The sequence below is a fragment of the Rhododendron vialii genome, chromosome 7a (genome assembly GCF_030253575.1).
Source record: "Rhododendron vialii isolate Sample 1 chromosome 7a, ASM3025357v1".
Lineage (NCBI taxonomy): Eukaryota > Viridiplantae > Streptophyta > Magnoliopsida > Ericales > Ericaceae > Rhododendron > Rhododendron vialii.
The window spans coordinates 8,381,537-8,406,523 of NC_080563.1; the positions used below are offsets into that span (position 1 = coordinate 8,381,537).

Sequence of the window (24,987 nt, forward strand, 5' to 3'; positions counted from 1 at the left end):
CAAATGGCATAACAAATCACACAAATGGGTATAAACATTCTCACATAGAGATATAACGGAAGCATAATGGAAGGACACCGTAAGAGGAGACAAGTGTGTAACGCCCCGAGCAAACCACTAGCCCAGTACCCTGATTTTGATCCACAGGCCACACCACATGGCCCAAAAGCTTAAGCACAAGGTACTAGTAGTAGGCCCACAAGGTTTGTTATATGTTCAAGATCATCCATGTAGACTTTCGATGTGGGACGGGGTGTTACAATCTCCCCAACTTTATAGCCTCGCGCCCTCGCGAGGGGTTGAGCACTATAATCACCAATACAAATCAAACCAACAACCAAATCAAACCAAACTTCAAGGCCCACATGGTCGTGCACATGGATGGCTTTGATACCACTTGTAACGCCCCGAGCAAACCACTAGCCCAGTACCCTGATTTTGATCCACAGGCCACACCACATGGCCCAAAAGCTTAAGCACAAGGTACTAGTAGTAAGCCCACAAGGTTTGTTCTATGCCCAAGATCATCCATGTATACGACCGTATGGGCCCTTGGAGTTTGGTTTGATTTGGTTGTTGGTTTGATTTATAATGGTGATTATAGTGCTCAAGCCCTCGCAAGGGCGCGAGGCTATAAAGTTGGGGAGATTGTAACACCCCGTCCCACATCGGAAGTCTACATGGATGATCTTGGGCATATAACAAACCTTGTGGGCCTACTACTAGTACCTTGTGCTTAAGCTTTTGGGCCATGTGGTGTGGCCTGTGGATCAAAATCAGAGTACTGGGCTAGTGGTTTGCTCGGGGCGTTACAAGTGGATACCCAATCATTCCCATGTTTGTAAATTACAATATGGGGTCATTATAAAATGACTAGTTTGTACTTGTAATGGGCAACAAAACAGGATTTCTTGTGTCAGTGTGTGTAGAAGATCTGATACTTATTTTCTGCTTTACTGTTATTACTAATTTAGAACAAAGTTCTAAAATTACAGGTAAAGAAGCCCAAGCGCATTTTTACAACATATGGAGCGATATGTTCCTAGGATTAACTAGTTGCACGTTTGTCGGGTAGGACTAAAAGTAAAATTGGATTAAAAAATAGACTATTTGCTCACTTAATGCCCCATGTACGGGGGCTATCGAATTCCACACGGGGTGATATAAGCTAATCCAGAGTGCTGAGATTATACCCCGCACGTCTATCTAATGATAAAAAATAATTCTTCACTCCTTATCCCATCTTTCATCCCACCCAAATCAAACATTGTCCTACTAATCTCGTTCAACCTAAAATCTCATCTATTATCTCAAGAACCCACATGTCTCATTTAACCCGGGCCGTTATTAATCTCATCTTTCCTGTTTTTTCCCAGAAATAATCCAATAATCAAATGTGCCTCGTCAGTATTGTACGTGCATACAAATATGGTGGGTACAAATTTATGGACCACAATTATTTTATTTTTTTTTGGTAAGTATGGATCACAATTATTGTGGTTCACAAGTGCAAAAAGAAAATAAAAAATTATGGCCACAAATACAACCATTTTCTTGAGAATGGAGCCATGTGAGGCATTTTAGTAAGAGAGAAATTACTCAACAATGGAATCAACAACAGCCTCCGCTCGTTTGTTCTCCCCAAAATCATCCTCAGTACTCATCCCAAATTCATTTCACTCATTCCTCAAACCATCAAAGACCCATCTCCCTGCCATAGCCCAACTTCATCTCAAGTACTTCACCAACACTCCTATTTACTTCAAAACCACAAACACCACTCGTCGGGGGTTCTCCATAGTGCAGACCAGAGCTACCGTTGATGATCAGACAGGCCGAGTTACCGATAGCCGTCTTCTTGTTGATCAGGAAGAAGAACAACCAAACAAGGAAGTACAGGAGTGTGTGAAAGTGCTGAAGAACGCTGCTAAAACGAGTCGGGTAGCGGCTAAGGAGGTTCTATCTGCTCTGTCTGTGATGGAGAAGGCAAAGCTTGATCCCTCTGGGTTTCTTGAGACTCTCGGAATCTCCCGGGAGAACCTGGATGCTCATTTTCACCGCTAAGGATGGCTTAAAGAGCGGCGGTTACATTCCCATTACAGCCGTCCAGAGGTTCGATGCCGCTGCGAAGAGGATCGAGAACGGAGTCTTCCTCGGACCGCTCGGGTGCTTGACATTTGAAGGCAGGTTTTCGTGGAAGAAGAGAATACTTGCTTTCGTATTTGAGCACATCCGCGTAAAAATCGGACCGTTCAACTCTTTCGAGATACCGTTTGGAGGAAAAGATGAGAGAGAGCCAAGCACAAAAGATCCATTTTTCATTTGGTTTTACATTGATGAAGAAATAGCTGTTGCACGAGGCAGGAGCGGAGGGACGGCATTTTGGTGCCGCTGCCGCCGTGTCACCAGTTATTGATTTATTCCAACGATATGCTATACTTGTAAGTAGATTCTTCAAGGCATGAGAAGCAGTTGTTGCACCATAAATACATTGATCTGAATAGTAATTGCATACTGGATCCAATTGAGACATTTTCCTCTTGGTTACGGTTAATGGAATCTTTGAAAATGCTCAAAAAAAAGGGAGTAAGAAATTGGACGGAATCTAATTCCGAAGCTCGAATTTAAGGGAAGTAATAAACCACAGGTGTTCAATTGAAATAAAATAAAGTTATATGTGTTTATGAGACATTTGGGTGAAAGTTTAGGGCCGGGTCACTTTGAAATCTTTCCGATAAAGAAAAACAAATAATGAGACTAATTCATTTAAACTAGCCCTTCAATGAAGAAACCGCCTCCCCTAAAAGAAGGTACCCTGTATCTAATAAACATGATTATTTCAAATTAACCAAGGGCAGACCTTACTTGAGCCAAAGGTTTTTATCTAATAAACATTATTATTTCAAATTAAAAGCCAAAAGAAAAGACACAACTAGCAGATATTCCAAACAAGAAATAACGTACGCCGAAAATAAATCAAGTTGATCAAAAAACGATAACGATGTGAGTTGAGCATATTTATCTTTTAGTTCACTCTGAAAGTTTATAGACTAGCCATTAATCTTTTGAGACAAATATGATGTAGCTACTGATTGGTACAATTGACTCTAGAATTTTCATAAAATAAACGGTTCTGATGAACCGAAAGAAAACTTTTATTTTGGATATGCGTATGGACCGAAAGAATAAATGACCCACAACATAATAAGAGACAGTTGCAAGCTAATGTTTGAATATTACTGTAGGAGTAATGCGAATCCTATTTCATATATACACGGTGCGGGCTGCAAACCGGTGATTTGAGTAAGACCTAATGAGTATTTTTCTCTTTGATGTTACGAATTTTGACCAAAATAAGTTAATGACATGGAACCCCGGGTATATATTGAAGAAAATGGGAAATGTGTAATACAGAAATGAAGAATAGGAGAGAGATTCATCTTCTTCTTATTGATTTCCCGATGATCATTACAGAAAGATACCTTGAGGTATGTATCAACACAGCTGGGCTAACCACCTTCTAACTCATCAAGATTCCTTTCTAACTAACTCATTAACGCCACTAACTACCTGACCACATGAGCTTCAGCTCTTAGCTAACTCTGTTAACTGTATAACGGGTTTTACAACTAACTGATTACGCATTTAGTGACCCTTACTAACACACCCCTGAAAACTCCCGACTGCCTCGACAACTGTGAGTTTGGATTTGAGAAACAAAAAACGTGCAACAGATAGAGCCTTTGTGAAGATATCTGCAATTTGAGCCAAGCTCCCAATTCTAATGGCAATTGTTTGACTATTGTCATGGGCGATTTAACTATGAAAGCATGAATTTTTTAAGTTATCGGTTTGCAGATCGGACATTCTATTTGGGATGAAGGTTATCTTTTTGGGCACCTCCTCCAAGTTCCAATCCTAGCTCTGCCACTAAACACATCCAATATTGGTGGAGGACAGAATCAGAACCAGTATAGGACTCAGAATCAGTTGCATCATGAGTCCATGACACTACCACCACATAACCAGAATCAGCCCAAAAACTAACTTCCATTCAAAAGTTGGAAACTGCATCAGAATCAGATCCCAAAACTGTACCACCACCGGCCATACCCCTCGCAACATCAAGAACCATCCATTCCGAAACCATCAGCTTCAGTTATTGCAGCATTCCTTGCATTTGCGGAAATTTATAAACTGGATCAAGGCTATATAGCATGATCGTCTTGAGTAGCAGCAACAACAGTGAAAACTGTCCTATTTGCAGAACGTGATCAATTGCAGCTGCAATCATAAGGGAACTAAACATAATCCAGGACTTTCAGATCCTCCAACAGGTCATTCACCGATTAGCATTAAAATTCCCCAATCACTCTGCCTCAGAGACAAAAAGCAGTAGCAGAAATTAGATTCCCCAAGCATCCAAATTATCTATTTGGAAAATAGTTTGATAGGCATCATGCCCTTAATACCAAGAGTAGACCAGACTATTATAACAGTGCAGGTATGAACAACTGGACAACCATTATTACAGTGAGTGCAATTCAATGCTTCAAACAAACTAACTAGCTGCACCTCATTCACTAAAGTATCCTTTCCATTGTTTTGCCCTCTGAACCTCCATCCAAATTTTTGGTCTGCCCTTGCCTTCTAAGAATAAATTCTTGGAGCTTTGATCATTCTAAAAGACCTTGTAGGCATCTCTTGAAGTCATCAATTGAGTAGGCCCTGAGAGCATAATGGGACTTCACCCATAGAACCACTCAAGTTCTAATGATATTAATCGAATCCATACAGTCAAGATCATTCCAATCGAACAGAATTTCATTCCTTGTCAACTGTAGATGTAGAGACCGTATTACTGCAAATAGGCATGATTCCCTACATTGTTTTTCAACACCCTTGTATCTACTCTGAAGCCACCAAGCTATCAAATCATATATACTTGAAATAAATACCGTTTTGATTTTCAACATAAGAAATGCAAAATAGTTTTCTCGATTCGTATTATATTCCTCTTGGTCAATTCACTAGCAGTATGGCTTTTTTCCTGCATGGCTTGCCTTAGAAGAATCGTCAGTTTAAGAGGGCTTAAGTTTATCCTGAAAAGCCCGCATGTGAGGTCCAATGTGATTCATATTTCTGAAGGATTCCCCCCACTTGTCATAGAAGGGTTTAACTGCAAAGGAGCCCTTGCTGCAAACCCATCTCCAGGAAATGGGAATCACCTTTATCACTATGTAGCACCATGCCATTAAGAAGCCTCTTCTGGTCCTCCACCAGGATCTCCTCCCAAGCATGCAGGTTTCTTCTAAAAGACAGGTTCTGAGATTGGGTGTAATCGTCAAATAGCATCCCAAATCTAACTGTTTTCTGATTCGAAATCATATACAATCTTGGGAAGGCTTCCGTGAGAGTAGATACTGCCAACCATACATCAGACCAAAAACTACTAGCTGCACCATTTCCCAGTCTAATCAATAAACCATCTTTTACAATGGCAGCAGTGTATGAATCTTCATTTTCTAGATATATTCCCAACTTCTTCATTTGTGTCTTGCTACCATCTAATTATGCAACCAGTCATGTCCACTTTACACAACCAATACTGTATGTGTAATTCATGGTTAGGTGTTCATTCGTTAGTTTGTCTGCTATTTTTGGTTGCTGATATTGGACATGTGAGAAGGTACAAAACTAATAGATATAGGAGTAATTATAAGCTTGTGCTTTTGGAGCTTGAATTGCAGAACAAAAGCAAAATGAAAAGATCAAAAAGATAGAGAAAGAAATTATGTAGAAAACGAAATATAGTGGTCCAAGTTATGTATGATGCGAACATCAATGCATATGTGCACATTGACAAAGTGACCATTCTTTTGGAAATAGTGGCACAGCAATTACGTGACCGTGCATCATTGGGCAGCAAGGTGGTTACACTGGAATTTCTTTTATGCTAAGAATTTTCTTTTGGGTACATAGAAGAGCATAGCCCAGAGAAAGGGAAGTTTTGCCTTGCGTTAAACATGGCTAACGTAAAAGGTTGACATCTTTGAGGGAATAAACATTCTATCCAAATCTAGAGTAGCCAGTTATTGCTCAATTTGTTTGATAAGGGCATTGAGTCAGATTCTAATATTCTATTATCGAATCACTTGACACTTTTTTTTTGGGTAACTTAGCTTGAAATAGAAAAAATGTTAACCGATTATACAGCCTACAAGGGGCATACCCCAGGAGGAAAAGAAAGTAACAAAAATCTAAAACCTAAATTAACTATAGCAGATATTCAATAACGCTCAAAGCACCCTTCAAGAAGGCAACACAAAGGACATGTAGTCCTTAAACAATCATCTCTCACACAAGAAACTAGATCATTTTGTCTCTTGAAGCCTTCAACATCTTTATTTTCTCTTGAAGTTTCCTTCTAGTTTCACCTCTCTAGCGGGCGTAGGTGATGTGGAATCACCCACCACCTGGTTCAAGCTCTGATGAGGTCCAATGAAATCGCCTTCCAAAGGGATCCTTGGAGGCTCTCAAAAACGTGTTGATCGACGGAGAGCCATAGGAGGAAGCTCTTGTTGATTGTTACCCCGAGCTTGGACAATCAGAGTAGAGACACAGTCACACAAGATAGAGAATAATGCCCAACCGGAGTAGGCACAGTCCCTGCATCTTTGTTTGTTACTTTCACCACTAAGGAGGCACCCGAATCCTCACTCTCGAGAACGCCAATCTCGTTTGCTGTAGAAGAAGCACATAAAGAAGAAGAGATGGCCAAAGGAGTTCTTTGGGCTTTCTTCCTCTTCACCTCGACCCATTCACCTTTATCTCCATCTACTCTCTCTTTAGCAGCTCGCTCCTTGGCAACGCACTCTTGAACAATCGAGACCTCCTGTCTTACTGTCTCTTTGGCTTGCCACACTTGAGAAGGAGGAGCCTGGGGCTTGGCTACGCAAGCACTAGTAGAATGGCCAAAAATTTTGCAAATGTGGCAAGCTTGAGGTTTCCAAGGAACCTCAACTCTAATTTCATATGGCTCACCGTAACCCAAATTTACAACAAAGGACTTGGGAATCTCCTTTGCCGCATCCACTTCAATACAGACACGAGCAAACATCAACCGGCTATGATCTTGGGTGAAATCATCAAGGTAGAGGGGGTTACCCATATAACTAGCAATATAACTCAATCCATCTTCAGTCCATGATTCAAGGGGAACATTGTAGAGTTTAACCCATACTGGAACACTAGAGAAGGCACCTTCAGTAAGATGCATTCCAGGATGCCACTTTTTAATCACAATGTGTTTGCCCCCACAGAAGTATGGACCATTCTCAAGAATGTAGTCCAGAGCTGCTGCGTCTCTAAAGTTGAACACGAAAAATCCATTGTCTAGACTGACAACATCCTCGGCGTCAATTTTCCAAACCCATTGAGCTCAGGATCTAACTTGGAAGTAGGATAAACGTTTGTCAACATCCTCTAGAAAAGAACACATTGAACCAGTGCTTCACCACTAGAAATGAACACATACTGTCTTCTTGTCTCATGGGGTACTCATATCATAGTTTTTTTTTTAATCGGCATGCTCATGTCATCGTTTTATTTTTCCTTGGGGTGCTCAAATCATAGTTGGCCCAGAAAATGAAGAGAGTTGGTGGATTAACAAGGATGAGGCTTTCACCCCCACTTCAAATGGAGGACACATGGAGATATCGCAGGTAACCAACCCACCAACCCAGTAATAGAAATGATTTTATGAACACAAAAAACTGATAGAAGAACATACTCAAAATTTCTATAAATCAAAAGGCAGGCGTTGCAACAACACACAATTCAACAACTACATAAAGGGATGAGTCTAGTAGCTAAAAATTCTGCCAAATCTTCGAAAATGATACCAAATAAATGGAGGATTAACAAATGAGAGTGTAATGGGAAGGAAAGTAGGAACAACGACAGAAACAAAGGCATTCAGACACAATAAGGATAATTTAACCTAAATAGTTCCTACAAGACTTGAAATCTAATGACACAATTACACACAAGCACGGAAACATATGTTGATCATCCAATTGAAAACATCCACAGAGCAAATTGGCAGCAGTGCAATCTGAAAATTCATCATGCTGAACTTCGAACGATTGGTGCCATAAATGTATCTGCTGAGGAGAGCTGCAAAATATTTGAGAGATGTGAGAAAGTTAGCACAAGATTTGGATAAATCCGAGCAAAATACTTACTTCATTATATTTGTTGAAGACTCAGTGGGAAAATTAAAATCTAGCTAAATAAATAAATATGCTCCACGACTTTATGCAACCGTCTTTGTACCCTTTCACTACTCTTGTTTGCTATCCCATCCGACAATGTTGTGCATGAAAAGAAAATGTAAAATAAGCCCAAGGCCGTGCTATTAAAAGTTTCTCCAAAAGGTTTTTGCTTGTGCTAAAATTTTACTGCAGTACGTAGATGTTTATAAAGTACATGATAAAAGACAATTTTTCTAGTGTCATGTAAGAAATACACTTGGACAGGGGAAAAAAAATACCGTATTAAGAGTTTGGAAGATTGATTGCCGTCTCCCTTCCTCTTGTTGCAAAAGATCTTGAGAAATCTCCAAACAAAGAAGCATAACCAGTGTCCTCTCATCATAACTGCATTAGTGCAAACATACAAGTGTTAGAAAGTGAATTTTCTTGTACAACTCCTTTAAGTCTCGTTAAATAGCTTTCAATTTTTTTTCTAAAATACTAGAAAATATAATTTTCTAGTGAACGTTGCAAACTCTTACTAGATTTTCCATTATGTCCATAGCTTTTGCTTTTCTTTCATGATTAATAGTTATGCTTAGAGTATAATAAGTAGTAGTATAATATTTTCTTGCAACATTCTTTTTTTTTTTAATCGGCAAAAGAAAAATTCATTGTCATATTCTTGCAACAGTCTTAGGAAACTTTTTATTCTAACAAAACGCATAGAAAGTATAAAACTTCCCTTCACTTTCTACTCTACCACTTCACTTTCTCTCACTTCCAATTTTTGACATAATTTTCTTTGTAATCAAACGAACTTTTAAGGTTTTATTGGTTACAAATATAGTCTCCTTTTTTGGTCTTGTCACGTCAAATTATCCAAATGTCTATTGTTTTATTAGTACTTGAAACACGTTTATAGTTTTATCACAATGAAAGAGTGAAACAGTAATGTTACAAATAAAGACCAAAATAGAGTGTGGAAATCACTATCTAATAGTATATGCTTGTGGACTATACGTATATACGAGTGTGTGCGGGTGAAAATACAGTGTGGTTTGTGGTACACTGGAAGGAGTGGTTCGACTATCTAATGCACGTGAATTTCCGAAGATGAGTCGTGCAAACAAGCCAATATATTTTCAAAAAAAAAAGCAGCAGCAGCTTGGGTCGAAGACATTTTTGAGGTCTAATTAGCTTGAAATACGATGGAAGAAGTGGAATATTACCTTTTTTACGAAAACCGCACATGGGACGGGGGCCATCAGCTACTTGGGTCCAAGAAGACATTTTTGTGGTTTATCTTGACTTGAGGGATGTGAGAAATGAGGGGCCAATATTGGCCTTTCTTCTTTTCACACCTCTCTTTCAGTTTCCGACATCCAAGGATCTCCAAACTCAAAAGCGAGGGAGGCAGCCCTAGCTTTGTAATGGTCGTGAGCTTTGGGCAAAACAAGATATTAAGTAGTTCGAGAGAGGGGAATTCCTTGCAAGATAGCTTCTCCAGATTTGGGAAGTGCATGATAGTCAGGTCGTTCAGAGAAGGGGGCAGCCACCACATCATTCCATCTCCTTCGTCTTCTTCTTCTACTGGTGGAAATGATGCCCAACCATAACCTTTTAGGCAGAGTCGTCTGAGAGAGGACAATCTGTGCAAACCCCACTCTGATGGGGGCTTATTACCCCCCATGTCGGCATTGTACAATTCAAGGGAAGTGAGGTTGGTGAAGTGGGAAATGAGTTCTGTAGCCGCATCCCAACTACTTATTGCCAGCGATTGAAGAGAAGTGAGGTTGTTGTAGGCATGGTGAGGCAGGCCCTTGAGTTTCTTGCACCTATCGACCCGCAATTCCCTTAGATTGGTTGCGGTGAACCATCCTTGTGGAATGGACTCCACATTCTCACAAAACGATACCCACAAATTACTGAGATCCTTGAGACATTCACCATCAACATTGTTTTGTGTCACATCCGGCAAGGATTTGAGGCTCTCACATTTATAGATTAAAAAAGATTTGAGAGATGTACAATTTATTTTCATCCCCTCCTTTGCTAGTACTGACTCCAGCTTTGCACATTCCCAAATGTACATTTTTTTGAGATTGCGGGGCAGACCAGTTCTCGAACTACTTAAGTACACGAGCGATGGACACCACTGAACCCCCAATTCCTCGAGACTATTTAGTATCATCAACTCAGGTAGGGATCGCAGAGCGTCACAAGATTCAATACGCAATGTTCTTACCGCAGACGGCATACCTGTCTTTGGGAAAGAGATGATACATGGACATGCATCGATAATAAGCTCCTGAAGAGATTTGAGGTTGTGTAGCCCTCGTGACAGATTCTTCATCTTTTTGCAATTTTTTATTTTCAAGTACTCCAGTAGCATCATGTAAGGAAGCTCCTCATGCTGTTGTAGCCCTTCCTCATCTTCATCTTCTTCAAATAAGGAAATAAGTTTGGGGCAGCCTTCAATCACCAAGCGTCAGAGGGCAGGAAGATGGTGGTGTATTCTAACTTCATTCTTCCACAATGATGTGAGTTCTGGACAACCAAAGAGAGAGAGTTCTTGGAGTCCCGTCAGCCCTCGAACAAACCAACTGGGTAGACATGTGAGACCTTGAATGTTTTTAACTCTCAGGGAAGTAAGCGAGCTCAAAGGGCTATACCTTGCATTTTCCGTCGCAGCTGCTTCATTACCCACTTCTCGATTATTAAAGGAGTTTGGAATCGAAACATCTGTAAGAGATAAGGAGATGAGTGAATCAAACTGAAGTGTATTCCTCACTTCAATTAGCCTTGTAGGGCTTGGAACCCACGCAACCACTAACAACGGGCAGTCTTTAATATCCAGCTTTCTTAAGGCGGGAAGATTGTTGGGCAATTTTCCCAAAAGCTTTGGACACCTTTTAATGGAGAGCTCTGACAAGCGCGAAAATGCTTGAGATCCCTCCTCCACTTCAAACGGAGACCAATCTTTCCATTCAGCCATGTCCGCAAAGGTTAAAAACTCTAGAGCTGGGAAGGGATTTGAGTTGCCCGACCCATAGAACTCAAGTCCAACGTTCTGTAATGCTTTCGTACCTTGAATGTAAAGTTTTGTAAGTGAGGGTAATTGACCCAGTGGCGGCAAGGAAATTCATTTGTCACAATTTTGGAACTTCAAGTTGACCATCTTAGAGAACAAAGAATTTCCAACCCAAATTGAAAATGTTAAGCCATTGTAACCATTAATGGTAAGCTCTTTTAACTTCTCGTGAGGTCTTAGCATGTCAAGCACTTCTAAATCAACACTTGTATTGCGAGAATTATCTGAGATGTTACTCCATTTCATCAAGAGCACATCTAAATGTTGTTTATCCTTCAAGTTGGCCCTCCTAGCATCCATAGCATTCTCCACATTCTCCAACCCTGATATGCAAAGTGTCCCTCTAAGTTGAATCAAGCTGCCCAACTCATTGATGGTAGACCCACTACCTTGTCTGACGATGAAGTTTGATAATGTTAGGAGACTTATCAATTTACCAATTTTTGGTGGCATTTCTTGTAAGGAATCTGCACCAGTAACATCCAAATGCCTCAAGTTTATAAGGTTACCCATATTTGCAGGCAACTTGCTAAGATTTCTACAATTTCTCAATATTAGTGTTTGTAGGTTATAGAGAGTGCTTACTGATTCTGGTAATGTAGAAATCAAGGCACACGAAAGGTCAAGGAACCTCACATGTTTCAAATCTCCAATCGAACTTGAAAGTTCACAGATTTGATATCTACTCAAACTAAGCACGCGTAAGCATCTAAGATGTGGCAACAATTGGAGGGGAACATCGCTGGTCAAGTAGGAGGTTGACTGGTTGGTACCTCGATCTCTCAATCCAAATGGTAAAAAAGATCGCAGATTTTTGGCTTTTTGGAAGATCTCAAACTTTTTTAAGCCATCTCGATAGCCACGTGTGTAGGATGAATGGCGAGCCTTAGTGATAATTGTGTCCCCCTCATTGTTTTCAAGCTTCTCCTCCATCCTAAAACAAATTCGTCTTGCTACAAATTGAGCCAAATCATTGATGAGGTCATGCATAACAAATAGTGGGACTTCACCATGGCTTGACGGTTGAAAAAATGACCTCGATGACAATTCACGAAAGTAATCACATCCAAGATCTTCCATTTGCTTTTGTCCCGTTGGTTTATGAATTAAGCCTTCCGCCATCCACCAGAAAACTAATTCCTTTTCCTCAAATTCGTAATCCTTAGGTAGTATGGAACAATATCCAAAACATTTCTTCAAATGTGAAGGGAGGTGATAGTAGCTTAATCTCAAAGCGGGAAGAATGTCACTTTTCTTGTCTGATAACTCCCACATCTTACTATTCAATACTTCTTCCCACTCATCATCTTTGACTTTACATTGTAGAAGGCCACCAAGTGTCCTCGCAGCCAAAGGCAACCCTTCGCATTTTTCCACAATCTTTCGACCAATTGAAACCAAATTTGGACTTTCGTCGATACTTCTATTCTCAAATGCATGTTGTGCAAACACGGACCAACAATCATCCTCTGATAGTTCCTTCAAGGGATGAAACTTATCGATTCCTGCCATCATTAATGCGACATCCCTATTACGTGTTGTTACTATTACCTTACTTCCTGAGGCTCCATCATTAAAGGGACTCTTTAAACTTGTCCAATCACCATGCTTTTCATTCCAGACATCATCTAGAACAATCAAGAACTTCTTTCCGGCCAAAGCCTTCTTTAGTTGATTTTGAACTTGATCCAGTGTGTTAAAATGGCAAGTCTCGGAAGTTACAGACTCCAGAATCGTTTTGGTCACACCCACAATATCAAACACTTCAGATACACAAACCCATGCTTTCATCTCAAAATGTTCTCCCACCGTTTCGTCATTGTAGACAGCCTGAGCAAGGGTGGTCTTGCCGACGCCACCCATACCCACAATTGGAACTATACCTACCTTTTCATTACTAGATTGACCGCATTGGAGTAACTATAGTATCGCCTTTTTATCCCCATCCCTACCATATAAACGTGGTTCAAGAGTCAAAGATGAAGTTTGTGGCCTTTGTGAAGTTTTAGCAGATTGCCCGACAACAACATTTTGCAAGCCAAGCCCAGCTCTACGATCAAAAAGAGCTTGCAACCTGGCAGTGATCTCATCTATCTGGGACCTCATCCTAAAACCAGACACTATGGTGCTTGGTTTGAAACTCATACAACACGTAGGTACTGTTTGTACCACAATTAAGATTTTTATTTTTGCCCGTCGATTAGGCGACACGTGGCAGGGGTAAATATGAGCAAATGTGAGGATAGAATGGACTTAACTTAATGATTCAGCGTGAAGGTGAATCGATGGTGAAACTATAAAAAGTCTTGTCCATCGATTAGCCTCCACGTGGCGTATTCCTACGGCATTTTGGACCGTCGATCGGGTGACAGGTGTCAAATGGACGTGGATCCCATGATTCCACGATTGAAGAGGATGGAAACCGCAATTAACAAGGCAATTTTCTCAACGTGGGCATGATCGGCAGTTGAAGGAGGTTCATAATCAGAATCCGAGAAGTTTTCAACTGCCACTTTGGGGGGAAAGTTTTGAATTCAAATGTAATGTGAGGAGGCCTATTTAAGTACAAGTTAGTAGCAGTTTCAAGGACACACAAACAACGCCAATCAGGCCTTTATCTTTTCTTTTCTAGGAGTAGAATTAACTTGTAATTGTTCACTCAATCATCTCGATTGATTGTTCTTCTACTTTGAGGGTTAATAAAGTCCATTTTGTTAATCTTCTTCCATACTTCATCCACTTCATTGTTTGTTTCCAAAGAAGTCCTGAAATACGGCAAGGAACCAAACTCCACTTTTCACATCCACATTCCAGCAAGCTTTACAATACGATTTCCCGTCGATTGGAAAGAAAACAAGAATTTTGATAACAATTTTGGCGCTAGAAGGAGGGCCTTACTAATTTGGAAGTGAGTAATGGCACCAAAGACTAGGAATCAATTGCCAACAGATGGCAACAATGACAATAATTCTGCCAACACTAATGGTGGAAGTGATGCAAATGGAGTCAATATTGGGAATCCAGACCAGAGAAGTCCAGAAGTAGGCCAACCAATTGGTCTAGAAAATGAATCACGTGACTTGGTCCAAAAATTTGCAAGAGTTTTAAACGATCCAAAAAGTGAAGTGGCCAAAACTCTGATGGCTATGTTTAAGGCAGCAGTGGTTCAAAATCAGCCAACGGTGGAAGTCCCAGTTAACGTAAATGTTAACCCTGGACAGACCAGTGGATATGCTAATCGTAGTACTGAAATACCTCCTACACAGGTATTTGAAAATCCAACTTTTGAAACTATTTTTTCTGGCATGAATAGAGTTCCAAATAATGTTAGCAATGGTCAAAACCAGAGCTTTTACCAAAATTTACCAACTACTGTCCCTATGGGAATAGAGACTGGGAACATTGGAAATAATGCCCATGGAGGGCAAAATGCGTATGCAAGTATTTTTAGGAATGATAATAGGAATATTTCAGGTATGGCTAATGGTGATCCAAATCTTTATGGGTATGATCCACCAAACGTAAGAAGACAAGATTATCCATATGGATATGATATTAGGCCTGAAATTCTTGTTCCTCCAAATCAAACTGGAAGAATTCAAGAGCCTTATTTAAGGGCTCAACTCACGAATATTATGCAAGACATGTATGGTCCTGGATTACGGAGAATCGAAAAACCTATGTTTAGAAAACCATATCCAAATTGGGTTGATAATGTGCCTTTTCCTAGGCATTATAGAATCCCAGATTTAGTTCTTTTCAACGGAGAAGAAAATCAATCAACAATAGAGCATGTTGGAAGATTTTGCCTGCAAATAGGCGAAGCGGATTTGGATGAGGCTCTGAAATTAAAATTGTTTCCTCATTCTCTTACTAGAACTGCTTTTTCTTGGTTTATTAACTTGCCTCCAAATTCTGTTCATTCATGGAGGGAAATGGAAGAACAGTTCCATACTCAATTCTTTAGGCATGCACCAGAAATTTCAGTAGCAGACTTGGCTAAAATCAAACAAAAGCCTTCAGAGTCTGTTGAACAATATATGAACAGATTCAAAAAGATTAGGAATCAGTGTCATTTTTACATCCCTGAATCTGAAATAGTAAAGATAGCCCAGGAAGGGTTAGATTATGATTTTAAGAAACATTTTACTGGAATCGAATTTAGAGATTTATTTGATTTTACTTCCAAAGCCATTGGATATGAGGCTATTCTGATGGAAGGAGAGTACAGGAAAAGCAAATCACTTGGAACATATTATCAAGATATAGAGGGTGATGTGGAGATTGATGTCGTCCAAGTGATTGGAAAAACACCAATTGTTTGTGATACTTTGACAAAGGCTGAGAAGCCTGTGAATATGCCCTCATCTCATCTTAACAGGAGAAATCAAGCTAATTTTAGACAATACTCATTTGATTTGTCCAAAGCTGATCAATTGTTTGATGAACTAATTAATCAAAAGTTCTTAACTTTGTCACCAGGGCATATGATCCCTCCTGAAAAGGATAGAAAAGGAAAAGATTATTGTAAGTGGCATAACTCTTTCAGACACAATACTAACAACTGTGTTACATTTCGGAATTGTGTGCAGGATCTGATCCAGAAAGGTCTGTTACAATATGCTAAGGGAAATAAAGAAGTGATGGGGATTGATATTGATCCTTTTCCCTTGGTAGAGGTCAACATGGTGACTGCCAGAATGAAGAAAGGAAAAATGGCATCTCACATTGAAAGAAGGATTCAAGAAGAAAAGGAAATTATGGAAGGAGAAGAGGAAGTTCAGATGAGGCAGAAGTTTGAGAATTATTTTTGCCTAAGATGTGATGAAGAAATCAAAAAAGGGGAAGAGGTTGTTGCAGAAAAAGAGTACAATGGTACCTATGCTAAAAGTTCCATTAGATTCAATACCATGGGAAGTAGTGATTTGCAGATCTATGTAGGACCAAAGTTGATTTTTGAAGGTGAAGACCCTGGAATTTTTATACCCTCTGAATCACTCAAATGGTATGGGGAAGATGATGGACCATTCCTATTTAAAGGATATCCTGTGATTCCAGCATTACCAGGGAAGCCAGATATGGGCCTAATATATCCACCTTCATTTATGAATGGAAGGGGAAGAGGTTTCTACCCAAGAGGTATGAAATCAAGGGGAAGAATGCCTTTTGTCAGAGGTGGATATCAAGGGAGGATGGTAGTTCCACCAAATATGGAGCATCATGGATGGGATACAGTAAGACATCCTAAATTCCCAAATGTAAGGGAATTTGAGCCCATTACCAATACTCAGAAAAGAAGGTTACAAAGGAAGATTTCAGAAAGAGAAAGGAGAGATCAACAGGTGATGATGGATTCAACACAGTGGCCTGAAATGAAGGCTAGAGTAGTTTTAAATCGGGCAGCTCCCATGGTATGGACTAGGGAGTCCACTGTACCAACTGGAACAGTGCCTAAACAACAGGTAAAGGAAGTTGAAAAACCTGGGGGGCAAACAATCAAACCAGCCATCACCCAAAGGCTTAGGGGGCAGAGCTCAAGTGTTTCTCCTGTTCTATCAATTAAGGAACAAAAGGCAAAATTCAAGAAGAGTTTAAAGAAGAAAATGGCAGAATTTCAACAAGTATTGTTAGAAGATGATGAGGATGATGATCTTCTGTCAGTTAATAGTTCAGACATGATGAAAGAAGATTTCAAAGATGACAAGAATGAAGCAAATTCACAAAAATCTACCTCTTTTGGTCAAGCATTGGATTCAATCCAATTTGGGTCAGTCTCCCCTACTAGAATTCATTGCAACATGATTTTAGTTTTGCCTAAAACTTTTCAGGCAAAACCTAATAAACCCACAAGCTTAGAAGGGGATGTTGAAGACAAAGCAGATGCCATAGTAAAAATAAGTGAGCAAAAGGAAGACTCAAAAAAGAAGTCTATTCAAATTGAGAAAGACACAAAAGGAAAAGACTTGGTTGTCTTGAGGGCTCCCGAAAATGCCTTGGTAAGGCATTTAAGGCCATTATATATTATGGTTCACATTAATGGGCAACCTATTAATAAGGTTTTGATTGACAATGGAGCTATAGTAAACATTTTGCCTTCGAAAATGATGAAGATTTTGAATAAAAATGAGTCAAACTTGATTCCAACAGAAGTGACAGTTGGAAACTTTGCAGGAGGATGTTCACCTGCTAAAGGTGTGATTTCTTTACAATTACAGATTGGAAACAGAAAGATGAATACTACTTTCTTTGTTATTGATTCTTCTTCCAATTATAATGCCTTGTTAGGCAGAGATTGGATTCATATAAATGGGTGTGTTCCCTCTTTTTTACATCAGGCATTAATATTTTTGAAACTAGGAGAGGATAAAGATATCGACGGTATGGAAATTTTCTAGGCAGACAAACATCCATTTAAAGCAGATACCAACAATGTGGAAGCAGGTCTATATGATGAAGACTTATGGCCAATCAAGGTGGAAGGTTCGGAAGTGAAATCGATGGGAATAAGTATTACTGAAAGCCAATTCCTTAAATACATTACTGATGGTTTTAAAGAAAAAGTGGAGATTTTGTTAGACCTAACATGATACTAAGGTCTAGTGGTTCTACATCAAAGGTTTCCCATGATCAGTGACAATCTAAGTCATGTGAATGAAGAGTTAGCTACTTTAAAAGCTACTTTTAAGAGATTATTTTCTTTCATTGTATCTAGGAAATTAGAGGCTGATGAGCCTATTTCTTGTAATTGGGCAGACTGCGTAGTTGATGATAGTCCTTTGTCTGTTAAGGAATTAGCTATGGAAGATCTTAAAGCTGCTCCTGCTAAGCTTGATGATTATAAAGCAGAAGTAAAAGATCCATTAGAGGATTTTAATGTAGGAACAGAGGAAGATCCTAGAATTCTTCATGTATGTGCTGCTTTACTTGATTAAATGAAGGATCGTTTGAAGTACTTGTTGTTAGAATTCAAGGATTGCTTTGCTTGGGATTATCCTGATATGCCTGGTCTGAATAGATCACTAGTTGAACATAAAATTCCTATTAAAGAGGACTTTGTCCCATATCAACAGATTCCAAGACAGATGACACCTGAAGTTCAAAAAGAAGTAAAGAAAGAAATGGAACGATTATTTAAGGCCAAATTTATTAGGCCTGTTAAGTATGTCGAATGGATTTCAAATATTGTTCCTGTAATCAAGAAAAATGGGAAGGTTAGAATATGCATTGATTTTAGGAATTTGAATACGGCATCACCAAAAGATGAGTATCACATGCCTGTTGTAGACCATCTAGTGGATGCAACCGCAGGCCATCGATTTCTTTCCTTTATGGATGGTTATTCTGGATATAACCAAATATTCATTGCAGAGGAAGATACACACAAAACTGCATTTAGATGTCCAGGATATATTGGACTATTTGAATGGATTGTTATGGCGTTTGGATTAAAGAATGCAGGAGCAACTTATCAAAGAACAATGAATGTGATTTTTCATGACCTAATTGGAAGGTTTATGGAAGTTTATATTGATGATATAGTGGTAAAATCACATACATTTGATGAGCATATAGACTATTTAAGACAAGTCTTGGTGAGAATGAGACTATATAAGCTGAAAATGAATGCAATGAAATGTGCTTTTGGAGTTACTGCTGGAAATTTTTTGGGATTTCTGGTTCATAAGAAAGGGATTGAGGTTGAAAAAGATAAAGCAAAAGCTATAATAGAAGCACAGCCTCCAACAAACAAACAGGAACTCCAACAGTTTCTAGGACAGGTAAACTTTCTTAGGCGATTTATTTCCAATTTGTCTAGAAAAACTCTTGCTTTTTCCCCACTCTTAAAGTTAAAATCTCAGAAAGATTTTAAATGGGAAGGAGAATATCAGAAGGCATTTGAGTTTTTAAAGCAATCGTTGGTAAGGCCTCCTGTTTTGATGCCACCAATAAATGGAAAACCTTTAAAATTATACATCTCAGCAGGACACCAGTCGATTGGTTGTCTTTTGGCTCAAGATAATGAAAATGGACATGAACAAGCCATATATTATCTTAGTAGGAGATTAAATGAATGCGAGATAAAATACAAGCCTATTGAGAAGCTATGCTTGACATTATACTTTTCTGCCACCAAGCTAAGATGTTACATGTTACCATCGATGGTATATGTGATTGCACAAACGGACATCATCAAATATATGTTAACAAGGCCCATATTAAGAGGTAAACAAGGAAAATGGTTATTATCTTTAATAGAGTATGATTTACAGTATATGCCTCAAAAGGCAGTAAAAGGGCAAGCTTTAGCTGACTTCATAACTAATCATCCTAACATATTAATAGAAAAGGATGAATTTGAGATACATATGGTTGAAATAAAACCATGGAAGATGTCATTCGATGGCTCCAAGACTGACAGAGGAGTTGGAGCAGGTGTAGTTTTTACATCCCCAAAAGGAGAATTCTTACTGTTTTCTTTTCAGTTAGATGAAAACAGGATTCTGACCAATAATCAAGCTGAGTATGAAGCTTTAATTATTGGATTAGAGATTGCAAAAGAATTGAATATTAGGTATTTAAATGTCGCAGGAGATTCACAATTGGTAATTCGACAGATAACAGGTGAATATAAGTGCAATCATCCTTTATTAGAATTACAATTACAGAAAGTTAAAATTCTAATAACATATTTTGATGAAGTGTATTTACAACATGTTTATAGATTGGAGAATAGTGATGCTAATCAGATGGCACAAATTGCTTCTGGAATTAGGATTCCAGAAGGGCAAAGTGAAAAATTAATAAAGGTCCAAAAGAGATTCTTGCCTTTCTCTATTGAAAGAGATAACAATGATTTTGATATTATGGAAATAAATCTGGTTGATGATTGGAGGGTTCCAATAAGAAAATTTCTAGAAAACCCAAAAGAGAAAATAGATAGAAATATAAAGCAAAGGGCCATAAACTATGTTATAGTAGGCAATGATTTATTCAGAAAATCTTCAGATGAAGTATTATTGTTGTGTATTGATAAATCCCAAGCAATGACGGTTATGGGTGAAGTTCATGAGGGAACTTGTGGTTCTCACCAGTCTGGAGAGAAAATGAAATGGTTACTCAAAAGATCTGGCTATTATTGGCCAACAATAAGAAAAGATTGTATCTCATATGCTAAGGGATGTCAGAAGTGTCAGCAATATGGACCTATTCAAAGGGTTCCAGCTTTTCCTTTACAGTCAATTGTTAAACCATGGCCTTTCAGGGGATGGGCAATTGATATGATTGGAGAAATAGTTCCTCATTCTTCTCAACAGCATGAGTATGTAATGGTGGCTACGGATTATTTTACAAAATGGACAGAAGCTATCCCATTGAAGAATGTAGCACAGAAACAAGTAATTGATTTCATTGAGGAGCATATTTTCTGTCGATTTGGTATTCCTGAGACAATTACAGTTGACCAAGCATCTGTGTTCAATGGTCATGAGGTAATGACTTATGTTAACTCATATGGAGTTAAAATCTTGAATTCTTCTCCTTATTATGCCCAAGCAAATGGGCAAGTAGAATCTACAAATAAAATTATTAAGAATACTTTATCTAAAATGATAATTGACAATCCAAGGGATTGGCATAATCTACTACCAAGAGTGTTGTAGGCCTATAGGACTTCAAAAAGGGAGAGCACCAGGGCTACACCATATGAGTTAGTATATGGCCAAGCCACAGTTTTACCCGTCGAAGTTAATATTATATCTCACAGAGTGGCTAAGCATTATAGCCCAAACAATATGGATTTTGAGGAAGCAATGTATCAAGAATTAGATGGACTGGAAGAATCCAGAATTGATGCTTTAAACAACATACAAGCACAGAAAAGGAATTTAGAAAGAGTCTACAATAAAAGAGTCCATGAGAAATCATTTGCAGAAGGTGATTTGGTTTGGAAAGCAATTTTGCCTTTAGATAAGAAAAAGAAAGGGTACTTTGGTAAATGGTCCCCAAATTGGGAGGGACCATTTCGTGTGTTAAAAGTTCTAAGAGGAGGTGCTTATCAGTTAGAATCTATTCTTGGAAATGTCCATGAAAGAACAATCAATGGAAAGTATTTAAAGGCATATTTTCCATCCCCTTGGGAGTTAATTGACGAATGAAAACATAAAATCGACAGATGGACAAATAATTCAGACTTGAACAGACCATCACTTGAAAGCCTATAAATTTAGGCTAAACTTTTCATTAGAATAAAACAAGTTACATTTCCTGTTCATAAAAGGAAATAAACATAAATTTCCTATTTAGAAAGGAAATTCAGGCATTGATAGGGTTTCCCTCAGCATCAATCCGAATGATCTCAAAATAATGTGGGAAACTCCAAGTAACAAAAACATGGAATTTTTCCCAAGCATAAGTCAGGAATGAATGCTCTTTGTCCCTAGCCATTGCCTCTGCATCCATCTTTATCTTCTTATCTACCAATGGCCTCATGGCCATTACACTCTTTTCAGCTTGAGCCAAGAGGTGAGCTCTCTTGTGGTTTTTCTTCTGAAGCCAGTTTTGATGCTTTTTGAACAGAGCTTTTGAGGAGTTTGGTGGCAGTTCCCATTTGGAGTAATTTAAATCTAACACTTTGTTATGAAGTTTAACCACTTTGTCATGTTGAACTTCATAATCAACCCAAAATGGATCATAGAAAGCAACAGTGCTGGTCTTCATCCAAAGCCTTATAAGAGGCAGTGCAGATTTGAACCCATGAAGATGGGTAGTAATGAGGCTACTCTCATAAAATTGAAGGGTTTCACATGCCCATAAGAAGTTCAAATAGGGGACATGTTCCTCCAGAATGTGAATATCCAAAAAAGCAAAAGCAGCCAATAGCTCTTTGGCTGTAGTTTCATCAGAATCTCTATAAATCGAATACCCAATGTGGGCTTGAGATAGTGGAGGATTATACCTTAGATTCCCTAACTCTTGAAACCAATCAGGGTTCTCAGGTAGAGGGGAGATGTCAGGTTGGTCATCAGAAAAGCCAACAGGGAAAAGTGGCTTTCTAACCATTTCTTTCCAATAAGCTTGTTGATTTTTGGCCCTCTTGAAAAGGGATTCATGATTCTCCAAGCTTGGTTTGCCACCTGCCTCTGCCAGCTGAAATGGCATTGGCCTATATGGCATAGAAAGTAGTGAATCCAGTAACATTGCCTGGGGTTCGTCTCTGACCCAGGGAAATTGATAACTGACTTTGACGTGTGAACGTCGAACACTCGAATTAGGATATAGAGGAGGATCCTCCATTCTGACGACAACCCTTTCAGTGGGTGGATTGTTGCCCCAAATGGATGGAGGGTTAGAAGGCAAAGGATCATCCCAGCCTGAAATGGCTGTAGTAGGAGAGAGTGGCCGATCGACGGTATCAAAAGAAGGCGAGGGAGTGTTTAGATCGATGTCCATGGTGCTAATTTGACTATGAAGATGAAAAGTCAATTGAAAAGAAAGGGATCGATGTGTAATCATTCCACAAAGATCCAATTTATAAGGAAAATATGAACAATGGTTCAGTTTCCAAGCAGTTAATTAAAAGCAGTTATTACCCATGATCAGCCCCACTAACAGGAAATGGAGGAAGTGACGGTTGGTATTTTCCATGATTTATCATTGGTTTATCCCATTGGTAAAGAAGGAAATGATTAGCCACAATTTACATCAATTACCAAGGAAGGGAATAACTTTGGTTAGTTGGTTTCGTGATTTCCTATGAATGGACCCTATCAGTGGGTTTATTTCAAATTTTAAAAGAAATGAGTAAGCAGGGTTGATTTCCCCTATCGATTAGGGACGTGAGTTGCTAAGAGATTCTTGTAATTTGGATAAATACAGGAATAAGACAAACAAACTTCGAAATTAATATCAATATTTCAAGAAAAGAAGTGTAAAAGCCTGCAAACAAGGCTAAACATTGCAAGAAAATACAGAGTTCAAATTAATGAGATGCCTGAAACATAGAGGCCAAAATGATAAGTTGTAATATACAGATTAATCATGGGTTCCTGAGTTTGGCTTCTAGGAGCAATTGGGAGAAATAGCTCCACTTGCTGTTGGTAGCATTGTATTTTTCCTGATATTTCAAAAGATCAGTGTTGGCCATAGCAATGATGGCCTTAGTGCTTTGCTCATCATATGAGACCTTGGATAATTCTTGACTGATCAACTCTTTGCGTGATAATAAGATCTTTTGTTGATTGTCAATCTGTTGCAACTCATCTTTCAATTGATGTATATTGTTCCCCATTGTGTCCAAATTAGCTGAGATGGTTGCAAATTGATTAAGGATATCCTGTTTGCTCTTCATTTCTTTTTGACAGTAGGCTGCTACTGTCAAACTCTCCTTTACGATTGAGCCAAATTCTTCAAGCTTGATTTGCTCAGACAGTGGGAAAACTTTCTTGGATATCAAACAAGTGATACAGCCAGAAAAAGCTACAGAGTGTTTAGTGGCAAGCTCCAACAGTGGAAGTTCAAGTAGCCCGAAAAAGGCTTTTATCTCATCTTTTGTTTCCTCACTAAGCTCAGATGGTGGTGGAGAAGTCAGAGATTCAGAAAACTCAGAAATGGACTTGGAATAGAACTCAGAGTATTGCTTGGTTTTAGTCAGCATGAGGTCCAAGTCAGAGTTTGATGAATTAGTTGGTAACTCAGCATCAGCCCCATGGGCAGGTGAGGAAAAAGTTATTGGAGTTGTAGGGATGAGGATCAACTCTGGAGTGAGGGCTTCTCTTTCAACTTGCTGTTGCCCTGAGGATTCAGTAGCCTCAACCAATAGTTCTACGGGCTCTGACATAAATTCTCCTTGGATAGGAGAACTAATTCTTGATTGATCAAAAGGAGGCTTCCGTACTTGGTCTCCTTGAGTAGGAGAGTGGATTTCTGGTTGCTCAACACTAGTAGTTCCTTGTTCCAGAAGGGGATCAATTCCCAGAGTCACAGGGGAATTAGGTGCTAAGCTCAAGATGAGTTCAGTAATTGGATCAAATGTTTGAACCTCTGAAAAGGTTGATTCGTGATCCATTTCAGAAATTTTGACATGTTCATCCGAAATTGGTGCTGGACATGTTAAAGGTAAAGGGATATTAAATGGAAGGTCAAATTGAATAATAGAAGAAGAAATTGACAGGAATTAATTGGTTTGTAGTCAAACCTTCATCTTTACTGCACTCATCCTCTGATTAGGGTGCCAATTGAAGTCTCCTCCTTGTTTTCTAAACATGAAAGAAATAAATCAATGGAGGAGTAACATATGATATCTATAGCCCAAAATTGACAGAAGGATGAAATTTTTACCCTTTTAAATGTCACCAGAGTCTCAGAATCTTCAGCAATTTCTGGAGAACTGGCTTGTCGATCGAGCAAGTCAAGACCTTTCATTGCATCCGCCATCAGTGGGGGATTGTGCAAAGCACTTCGAGTTTGAGAAGTCCTGCTTCTTTTCCTATAAGGAAGTGAAACCTCAGGTTGCTTCCCTTTGTCTTGGCCTTCTAGGCCTCTTGAGACATAAGCTTCCTTAGGAACTAAAACAATGAGAAGTAGTTAATAAGGTTTAGGACTCTATATCTACAAAATAAAGAGGGATGATGTTATGAAAGA

The 24,987-nt window shown here is 39.0% G+C and overlaps 2 protein-coding genes and 1 pseudogene across 2 annotated transcripts; 2 read left to right on the plus strand and 1 right to left on the minus strand.

The window, feature by feature from the left end:
- The first annotated feature begins 1,559 nt into the window (after window positions 1-1,559).
- Window positions 1,560-2,530, plus strand: LOC131334801 (uncharacterized; annotated as a pseudogene).
- A 5,246-nt stretch (window positions 2,531-7,776) lies between these two features.
- On the minus strand, window positions 7,777-13,504 carry LOC131334796 (putative disease resistance RPP13-like protein 1). Its single transcript, XM_058370052.1, has 3 exons — window positions 9,488-13,504; window positions 8,555-8,660; window positions 7,777-8,329 (listed from the first exon to the last, which is right to left on the minus strand). The coding sequence occupies exon 1, from the start codon at window positions 13,210-13,212 to the stop codon at window positions 11,401-11,403; it is 1,812 nt and encodes a 603-aa protein (XP_058226035.1). The 5' UTR covers window positions 13,213-13,504; the 3' UTR covers window positions 7,777-8,329; window positions 8,555-8,660; window positions 9,488-11,400.
- A 4,777-nt stretch (window positions 13,505-18,281) lies between these two features.
- Window positions 18,282-21,503, plus strand: LOC131332617 (uncharacterized). The gene is made up of 2 exons (XM_058366916.1): window positions 18,282-20,837; window positions 21,009-21,503. The coding sequence occupies exons 1-2, from the start codon at window positions 18,282-18,284 to the stop codon at window positions 21,501-21,503; spliced, it is 3,051 nt and encodes a 1,016-aa protein (XP_058222899.1).
- Window positions 21,504-24,987: the final 3,484 nt, after the last annotated feature.

Bases quoted from the DNA above. Each gene is read 5' to 3' on its own strand.
- LOC131334796 (XM_058370052.1), bottom strand. From the start codon at position 13,212: ATGGGTGGCGTCGGCAAGACCACCCTTGCTCAGGCTGTCTACAATGAC.
- LOC131332617 (XM_058366916.1), top strand. From the start codon at position 18,282: ATGAAGGATCGTTTGAAGTACTTGTTGTTAGAATTCAAGGATTGCTTT. The intron at 20,838-21,008 runs GTAATGACTTAT...AGAGTGTTGTAG, and splicing joins CTGTGTTCAATGGTCATGAG to GCCTATAGGACTTCAAAAAG.